Genomic DNA, 10,631 nt, shown 5'->3' with positions numbered 1-10,631 from the left:
CACATCAACAAGGTTACATGGAAGTTCTTTGAAAGTGCAGTTTTTTTAATCCGTTGATACAACCTAAATGAAAAAAAAACAGTGAAACAATTTTCAAAGTAATTTTTCGCGTGTTGCTGAAATTTTCTAGAGAATCAGACTGTTATTTTCGATTAACTAGCATGCCGCTGCGTTTCTGCAACTAAAAAACATCGTTTCGCCGAGCTCCCACTCCCAGCAGTGACCTACATTATGCAGACTGCCGTGCGTGGAAGATGTAACACTTGTAGAAGTCGCGATAATTCCATAACTTTCGCAAAATAAACTTCAAGTGACAGGAATACGTGATGTGGAAGCTAAGTCGAACAAAGTCGTGCGTAGTCAAAATATACTTTTCATTCACAACGACAAGAAATTAAAATGGGAAGCGGTATCTTATCATTGTTTCCCAGGAACAACAGGTAGGAAGCATAAGCCACGAAAGAATGACCAGATAAGTCGGCCTAATAACAGCAATGTGTACCTGACATAAAAAGGCCTATGCTTTATATGGGCAGAAGCGCCCATACATTTCGTGGATCTCAAATGACAACAAATTTGATTTAAGTAACGTTCAACAATTGCAGTGAACTCCCAGATACAGGTATTGTTTTGGTTTGTATACTTGTTATATTTTAGAGTTTGATAAGTCAAGATTTTTTCATCGCATTCGCTTGTGTTTATATGGTTTTTAGAAAGATGGAGCATGCAGATCTTGTTGCCGAAATGGCTCATGTGGAGCACTTGAGCACTCAAGAACGCCTCCATCTGGCCCGTCGGCGTAGGCTACAACAGCTGAAACTATGGAGCCAGCGAGAGAAAGAATGGATGAGGCACAGGGGAAACTCCAGAGAAATCAGCAAGTCATCAAAGCGGCATATATATTTTAGTGACAGTGTAATGCTGCTAGAAGCAGCAGCCAGAAATGATATAGATGAAGGTATACCATATCAAACATTGTAGATGAAGACATGTCTGTTTCAATTCTACTTTTTAATCCAAAATTACTTCGTTCGAACGAAGTAGGCAAATCAAATGATCCAGCATCTGTTATAGTATATCCAAATTGTACTGTCATTGGAGAATTATATTGTAAATAGCTTTAGCTGTCAATATCTGAAAACTCGGGGGTCATTAATCTGTCAGAAAACTAGATAATTCATGTAAAGCAGGATACTATACTACAATGTATAAAGGACAGCTTGCGACTTCATTTTGACTTGATGGTATGATACTCCTTAGCACAAAAATTCTTACCAGTTGAATTTGAGGTAATGTGATCATTTGTTTTGCAGTGAGAAGACTTTTAATGAAAGGTGTTAGTCCTGACTCAACAAATGAAGATGGCCTTACTGCTTTGCATCAGGTAATTAACCATGTCCTCATTTGCCCAGTATTTTACATCTATTTTGTACATTGTTGGTCTACATTATGTGAGTGAGTGAACAAAGTGCTTCATATCAAGCTCCGGCGGACAAATTAGATGAAGATTAAATCCACTCTCTGGTCATGACTGGTAGTTTAGCATAGTATACTATAGTAATTTAATAGCCTTTGGGCCATTCTCACCGAGACACAGAATTTATCATCTTAATAAAAATATATATTGATCTTTCATGAGGGTAGAACAAGTGCGGTCTGTGATGGTCTTGTTGGAGGATCCATCTTGGCATTTACCTCAAATTAATTACAAAAACATGTCATGGCCAGACAGAACCTATTAAATGACTTGGAAGTAGCTTTTTCTTCCAGCATACGTTCTGATAAAGGTGTTTTCTGGGCTCATTCTGCATTTTTTAAAATCATTTCAGAAAGGTTATGTGAAGTCAGCAAGCTCCCAATATTGATACAACTTGTGTTTGTACTGCAGTACTAAGGAGACATCTGTTGTTACTGCTGTCACTTAGTAACTAAACCCATGCAACATGTATGTTTAACACACTTTCCTCCAGTGGTCTTAGAATTTATTTTCTTCTTCCCTCATGACAAAATTCTTAACAGCAAGTTTAAGGAATTGTGCATTGCAGTAGATGGTGTGGGCATTCACTTATTGTGCTCCATAATCTCATCACGACACACTATACATTAACATGCCACTTTAGAAAACACAAGTAAAATACATCAAATTAAGACTCGCGTTAACCTATCACACTAATAATTGTTGGAATTACTTTGTTAAGAGAAAAGGAGCTACTTTGAAAAAGAAAAAGAAAAAAATGAGATAAATATGTCACTGCTTTGTATTTGACACTTCTCAGCTGCTGTTTTCATCTACTATTTCATACTACACACTTGTATAACTTTACTAATTTCAGAGACTGCTGTCTACTGTCTGTGGCCTGTAAAATTAAAAACACTGTTAAATATGAACACTAGTGTTAACTGAAATTTACATTCTTCACCCGCCGTACTCCCCCCAAATACAAATATTTAGATAAATTATTTGGGGCTTGGCTGATGAGGCTTCTTCACAAGAATATAAGGGTCATTTGAAACTACTTGTACTGTATGAATGTAGTGGTCACTTAGTCTTAGTTGTGGGTGAAGCATGTGGTAGACTTCTGTTTATTGGTAGAATACTGGGGAAGTGGAGTAAGTCTACAAAGGACATGGCGGAGATACGAAAGCGTCTGATCCCGCCTAACTGCTATGACCCATGACATCACAAATATGGCGGAAACGACCATAAACTATGATTCCAATACAGCGCCTATAAAGTCGTTACATACACATTGAGGACGAAAATACATCAAATAACAAATACACACACGTTCCACAAAAAGCCTAATGACACTAACGGGACAAGTGCGGGAAATAGGGGGTTTTTGGGTGGGGACAAGCTAAATATAAACAAATTTAAACACCCACCCCCATACAAAACCACGCATAACAACGAAAAAAACCAACATCACAAAACTCCCCAAATACCACTAAACACAATATCATCTGAAATCGGACACTTCCCTTGAACCTATATAGCTCAACAGCAGCTCCCAATCTCATAAATTGGGATTGAACACTTCCCTTGACCTGTTATCCTTACGACATCTCCACATACAGCCGTCCCTTGTCCGAGACACCGGAACTTTAAGTAAGCCTTATTTCTTCACAACATACTAAACATTTCACGACTTCATCCAAAAATCCGAATAGCTGAAGAAATTTTATTAGAAACAACGCACTGTCCCCCATCATAGACGACAAACAAAAACTGTTGACCCTGTCAGTCATATCCATACCTACCAAAGACATAAAAAAAGCAATTTACCAAAATTCACACACGAGACCACACTTGCAAACTAAACCGAAAACATCACCTAACACACCACCAGAGAGCACCACTGATAGCATCAAAATGACACCTACAAACACGTCACTCTTACAAACTAAATTCCGTGCCGTCGTGACTTCACACACCACAACAGCCTTACGTCACGGGTCAAAGCTGACGGGTGGGATCGGACGCTTCGGTCGACCTGAGATTGCTCACAGATCACTTGTGTGACTGGTTCTAGAATATTGCTCAAGTGTGTAGTATCTGCACCAAATTGGAATAACAGGGGATATTGAACATATACAGAGAAGGGCAGCATGAATGGTCACAGGTTTGTTTGATCTGTGGGAGAGTATCACAGAGATACTGAAGGAACTGAACTGGAAGACTCTTGAAGAGAGATGTTTACCATCCTGAGAAAGTGTGTCAACAGAGTCTCAAGAACTGGCTTTAAATGATAACTCTAGGAATACACTAAAATGCCCTACATATCACTCACTTAGGGGTCATGAGGATAAGAGTAGATTAATTACTGCATGCTTAGAGGAATTCAGTCAACCACTCTTTCCACACTCCAAACATGAATGGAACAGGAAGAAACCCTAATCGCTGGTACAATGGGACATAACCTCTGCCATGCACCTCACGATGTAAATGGGTAATGAAACTAAACATGTAAAGTTATAAGCACTCAAACGGAGAGAGAATAGAAAACATAATATTTCTTTTGCGTGTATATTGTTTTTTGAAACGTAAGTTGTGGTGAACAGTTTATCTGTAGTGAAGTGTATGTTAGGGTAGGTTGGAAGGTGACAGTTGGGTTGTAAGTTAGCAAAGTCAACATCTGTTGCATATCCTGAGATCTAGGTTATATTGAAAGATGACACTTCAGTTGAGAGTGGATGAAATTAATCCATCATTTGAACCTGACAGGTGAATACTCAATTTTTCCATCTTATCTGGTTTTTTCCCCTTTCTATTTTTAACTATTTTTTAAAAAAAGTATAATGGAAAAATCATTTATTTTGTGTATTTTATTTTGTTTTTGAACAATTTCTCAATGTACAATAACAAAAGTATAATCCAGACAAGTTCATAATTAGTAACACATTTGCGAGTGATATAAACATGGGCAGAGCATGCATATTAACTGCACCAGAATTCATCAGAAACTTCTGAACAACAGGCAGAATTTTTGGAACATGACTTAAACATCACATAAATGCCCTTGTTGTATTGTGAAAGATTGATAATCTGCATTGCAAGCCAATGAAAGGACACAGATTACTTTTTACTGTGTCATTCTTACCAGCAAAAAGTATTTGTTTTTTATGCCATCCACGTTAATCCCACAGAAGCGAACTCCAATTGGGTAGTGTTGTGTCCTCCAGGCTTGTAGCACAAAGCTTCTGGCAGTGTCAATCTGTTCTTTAATTTGATTGTAAAAGTCACAATTTCTGGCTTCTTTGCTTCTCCAATTCTAGTGACACTCTGATCATTGAAATGCATACTTTGTTTGTCTTATTTTTAAGAATGTGGGCCAACAATGTATCTTCCTTTGTGAAGCCGAAAATGCTTCTTCTTCTTGCTAGCCCACCTATTTCCACTCTGTGGGTATCAGCAAATTTGTTTTTCTTGGCCCACATTATAGAACCAATTGTCCAATGTAAGATGATGCCCTGTGTTGAATATTGGTGCAGAGAACCACCTTACATTGTCAATGTTCTTTTAGTAACAACAAAAGGTCTTTCTGGTTGCTTACCAATACAGGTACAGCCAAACTTTCAGGAAACATTCTTCACACACAAAGCAAGAAAATATGTTATGTGGACATGTGTCTGGAAACACTTACTTTACATGTTAGAGCTCATTTTATTACTTCTCCTCAAATCACATTAATCATGGAATGGAAACACACAGCAACAGAATGTACCAGCGTGACTTCAAACACTTAGTTACAGGAAATGTTCAAAATGTCCTCTGTTAGTGAGGATACATGCATCTGCCCTCCATCGCATGGAATCCCTGATGCCCTGGAGAATGGCGTATTGTATCACAGCTGTCCACAATACGAGCATGAAGAGTCTCTACAATTGGTACCGGGGTTCCGTAGACAGCTTTCGAGTGCCCCCATAAATGAAAGTCAAGAGGGTTGAGGTCAGGAGAGCATGGAGGCCAAGGAATTGGTCTGCCTCTACCAATCCATCGGTCACCGAATCTGTTGTTGAGAAGCGAACGAACACTTAGAATGAAATGTGCAGGAGCTCCAACATGCATGAACCACATGTTGTGTTGTACTTGTAAAGGCACATGTTCTAGCAGCACAGGTAGAGTATCCCATATGAAATCATGATAACGTGCTCCATTAAGCGTAGGTGGAAGAACATGGGGCCCAATCAAGACATCACCAACAATGCCTGCCCAAACATTCACAGAAAATCTGTGTTGATGACGTGATTGCACTATTGCGTGCGGATTCTCGTCAGCCCACACATGTTTATTGTGAAAATTTACAATTTGATCACTTTGGAACGAAGCCTCATCTGTAAAGAGAACATTTGCACTGAAATGAGGATTGACACATTGTTGGATGAACCATTCGCAGAAGTGTACCTGTGGAGGTCAATCAGCTGCTGATAGTGCTTGCACACACTGTACATGGTACGGAAACAACTGGATCTCCCGTAGCACTCTCCATATAGTGACGTGGACAACATTACCTTGTGCAGCAGCAACTTCTCTGACACTGACATTAGGGTTATCGTCAACTGCAAGAAGAATTGCCTCGTCCATTGCAGATGTCATCGTCGTTCTAGGTTTTCCCCAATTGCGAGTCATAGGCTGGAATGTTCCATGCTCCCTAAGATGCCGATCAATTGCTTCGAATGTCTTCCTGTCGGGACACCTTCATTCTGGAAATCTGTCTCGATACAAACGTACCGCGCCACGGCTATTGCCCCGTGCTAATCCATACATCAAATGGGCATCTGCCAACTCCGCATTTGTAAACATTGCACTGACTGCCAGACCACGTTTGTGATGAACACTAACCTGTTAATGCTACATACTGATGTGCTTGATGCTAATACTGTAGAGCAATGAGTCGCATGTCAACACAAGCACCGAAGTCAACATTACCTTCCTTCAATTGGGCCAACTGGCAGTGAATCGACGAAGTACAGTACATACTGACGAAACTAAAATGAGCTCTAACATGGAAATTAAGCGTTTCCCGACACATGTCCACATAAAATCTTTTCTTTATTTGTGTGTGAGGAATGTTTCCTGAAAGTTTGGCCGTACCTTTTTGTAACACCCTGTATAAACTTCTAAGTTATGGGTATAAGAAAGTTTGACAAACACCAAGGCAAATATTTTAACACCACATTTCACAGTTTTGGAAGGGGTATATTGGTGAAAGGAACATTTTCCACAAAACTCGAGCTTTTTGTCAGTTGTTCGAGAATAGCAGCTCTGGTGGTCCTGGACAGCTGCCAGATTATCAGATTTCTTCTATTGAGATTGGCTCTCTTTGTCATTAAATCTGATGTACCTCTCATAATCCTCAGGTGCTTCAGGCACATTGTTAGCCTGAGTATTTCCCAACCTCATTTCTGCTGGTGTCTCATATATCATGTGAATTCATCCAAGATCTTCAAAAGGCCAGACACAAGAGACCGATAAATGCTTAGATCTCAATGTGGTCAGTAGGAAGAACATTTTGGGACCTAGAAAATTGCTCTTTTAGAAAATTGACAAATTGAGCAGTGATTGTTACTAGTCTGTTGAGCACTGACTCATTCACAAGACAATGCCAAGTAGCAAGGACTGTTTCTACATCTTTAGCTAACCTTTCACACCAGGATGATGTTTTTGCTAAGCTTTTTTCTTTCTTGTTGCATGCAGCAGTATCCTCTTCCATTGTAAGGTATCAGTGACTCTCCTTTTCCACATTTTTACAAGCTTTGTAAGTTGTTTTGTTCAATTTATCATCTTCTTTCATTTCTTCATCTTTTTCTGTATCACTTTTCTCAATGCCACTAGCTTATTTCCTTGTATCTGGGAGCAGGTCTTTGATCAGTGATTAGATCACCCTTAAAATTTTTCTCTGCATCAGTAGCATGAAAAAGAGCTTCAGGCACTATTGCAACATCTTGAGTATTTGCTCTCTCTAATATTTCCTTTAACATTATCATGCCAAAATAGAATTTTTAAAAAACGACACTTGTATGCACCTCGTAGGTGAAAACAATGCTTTGAGAGAAGTAGTAATGAATTTTACAAATTAAATCACTTGGGTAAAAGCGAAAACATGACAAATAGTAATACAATAAGTAGACATAGTAAAGAGCCCTGAATTTTGTGAAATGTATGTGGGAAGCTACCAGAAAACCATCCAGGCTTATTGCTTACTGGTCTGTGAGTTACGCGATGGACTGAATCTGAGCCTGTCCGTAAGGGAATATTAAGCTGCATATGAAACTTCCTGCCAGATTAAAACTGTGTGCCAGACTGAGACTCAAACTTGAGACCTTTGCCTTTCAGAGGCAAGTGCTTTACAGACTGAGCTGCCCAAGCACATGTCACAACCCATCTTCACAGCTGTATTTCCACCCGTACTTCATCTTCTATCTTCCAAACGTCATAGAAGTTCTCCCGAAAAATTGTCAAGACTAGCACTCTTGGAAGAAAAGATATTGCGGACACATGACTTGGCCATACCATGGGGAATGTTTCCAAAATGAATTTTTCAGACTGGAGTGGAGACGAGGTACTGATGGAAGTAAAGCTGTGAGGATGGGTCATGAGTTGTGCTTGGGTAGCTCAGTTTGGCAAAGGTTTCAAGTTCAAGTCTCAGTCTAGCACACAGTTTTAATATGCCAGGAAGTTTCATAGCAGTGCATACTCCACTGCAGAGTGAATAATTCAGTCTGGATTAAGCTGTGGACTTTTGCTTTCAGTTCTCTGTTGTTAGATTTGTCATTTTACTGATTAAGTTGCCTGTAGTTAGTACATTTTTCATGTCACTACTTCACAGTGAGTTGCTTAACAAAAACATTTGAAATAAGAAAAAATTATGTTAGTTACTCTTTTACTTATTGATATAAAATGTTATACTGGAATAAGTTCATTTCTATTTTAGTGCTGCATAGATGACAATGAGGAAATGATGAAACTGCTTATAGAGTATGGAGCAAATGTGAATGCAGAAGATAGTGAAAAATGGACTCCTCTTCATGCCGCAGCTACTTGTGGCCACTTACATCTTGTTAGATATCTCATTAGTAGGTAAGTTTGTGTCTTTAATTTTGGATATTGATTATGATCAGAATATTTTAAACTGTACAAGACACTTTATGTTTAGCAGTATATGTATGTTACTTTGGTACTTGAGTGATATCTTGTCACCTTGGTCAATTGTACAAATTTAATCTTTTGTTTCATCAAAATTTGAGATATAGATCACGAGAAATGTGCATTGTTTCCTGTGTACACAAAATTCTGGGATGCATAGGCTTGGCTGCAGAGAGTATATTTTATAATATAGTCGAGGAATTTTTCCACTGCCTCCTCTTACCGTCACCTCATAAGCAAAACAAATCCAAATACAATTTTCATTCAGTGTTCTGTTAAAGTTAAAATGTTTGAAGTGGTAAATGTCAGCATACTATCTAGACATAAGTAGGAGTCAGAAATGCATGCACTGTTATTACAGAAATTTTCTGGAACTAGTCATAATTAGTTTAAGCTGTGGTCTCATAGAAAAATTACACTGCATATGAGTCAGGTAAGGCCATTGGACATGATTGAGTAAAACTGGAAATTAGGACAGTCATATTTCTTTGTTTTGTTAATAAAGCTCGCTACTATCAAAGTGATTACAAATTGAAACAATGTACACTAAATCTGTTAAAAAGTTCACTGTAGATTTTCACTTATTGAGTCTCACATTTGCTAATGATCGCTATTAATGGTACACGTTTCACAGTGCTGGTCTGCAGCATATGTAGTGGCAATCTGTCTTGTAGAAAGATATGGAAAATAACACTGAAAAAATAATGAAATCAAACAATAGAAAATCCAGGATGGAATGTAACAACATTAAGAAAAGGCAGTTGTCACTCATCATACAACAGAGATGCTGAGTCACAGATAGGCACAACAAGAAGCTTTTAGCCCATAAGGCCTTTATCAAAATTAGATCACACACACACACACACACACACACACACACACACACACACACACACACACACACACACGACTGCAGTCTCCGGCAACTGTAGCCACACTGCGAGCAGCAGCAGCAACAGTACATGATGGGAGTGATGACTTGGTGGGGTAAGGAAGAGGCTGGGGTCTGGAGGGGGATAGGTAGTAGGGTAGGGGTGCCAGACAGTGTAGTGCTGCTGGAGAGCATGCAGGGATGAGGTGGAGAGAGGGTAGGCCAACTATGTGCAGTCAGGAGGTTAGGCGGATGGCAGGGGAGAGGTGGGGGGGGGGGGGGGGGGGAAGCGGATAATGAGATAAGTAAAAAGACTGGGTGCATTGGTGGAATGAGGACTGTATGGTGCTGGAATACGGACAGGGAGGCTGGATGGGTGAGGACAATGACTAATGAAGGTTTAGGCCAGGCAGGTTATGGAAACATAGGATATATTGAATTATTACATGGAAAGTTCCCATCTGCGCAGTTCAGAAAAGCTGATGTTTTGGGAAGGATCTATATGGCACAGGCTGTGAAGCAGTCATTGAAATTAAGGTTGGCAGCGTGCTCAGCAACCAGGTGGTCCACTTGTTTCTTGGCCACAGTTTGTTGGGGGCCATTCACGTGGACAAGACAGTTTGTTGGTTGTCAAGCCCACATAGAATGCAGCACATTGGTTGCAGCTTAGCTTGTAGATCACAGTTTTCAATTAATCAAGAGAAAATCATTTAGAAAAAGTTACTTCTGTGTGGTGCAGGATTCAGGCATTAAGGTAGGCAAATGAAAGTTAATTTAGTTTCTGAATTGCCAGTTCTAAATCACTGTTTTCAAGAATAGTAAAGGTTAATTTATAATACATTACTGACTGGGACTGGTGACAAATAGAAAATGACTTGGGGTAATTACATACACAACTCCAAAAATAGTTCACTTTGGAAATATATATTAAATTTTCACGCAGTTGACAGGAGTACATACAGTTTACATGCATGAGAAAGTTGGCTGTAGCAATATCACCTCCCAATAGCTTGCAGTCCAGATTCATTCATGCCATCCCACTTGAGCAGGATTTGCCATTTTTTTCTGGGGTGCTTGCTGACAGTTTGTGAGCGTAAAGGGTAGGTTCACTCC

The 10,631-nt window shown here is 39.3% G+C and overlaps 1 protein-coding gene across 1 annotated transcript in view; it reads left to right on the top strand.

Annotated features, from left to right (window-relative positions):
• The first annotated feature begins 228 nt into the window (after window positions 1-228).
• LOC126353753 (protein phosphatase 1 regulatory subunit 16A) overlaps window positions 229-10,631 on the top strand; it is an 82,460-nt gene continuing 72,057 nt past the window's right edge. Inside the window, exons 1-4 of the mRNA XM_050002807.1 lie at window positions 229-622; window positions 714-958; window positions 1,314-1,384; window positions 8,436-8,581. Coding sequence (XP_049858764.1) covers window positions 718-958; window positions 1,314-1,384; window positions 8,436-8,581 — 458 coding nt within the window. The 5' untranslated portion in view covers window positions 229-622; window positions 714-717. The remainder of the gene's footprint in view (window positions 623-713; window positions 959-1,313; window positions 1,385-8,435; window positions 8,582-10,631) is intronic.

This window comes from Schistocerca gregaria, chromosome 3, assembly GCF_023897955.1.
Source record: "Schistocerca gregaria isolate iqSchGreg1 chromosome 3, iqSchGreg1.2, whole genome shotgun sequence".
NCBI lineage: Eukaryota > Metazoa > Arthropoda > Insecta > Orthoptera > Acrididae > Schistocerca > Schistocerca gregaria.
The sequence above is the reverse complement of the archived record's forward strand: the minus strand, read 5'-3'. Positions and strand labels throughout refer to the sequence as shown.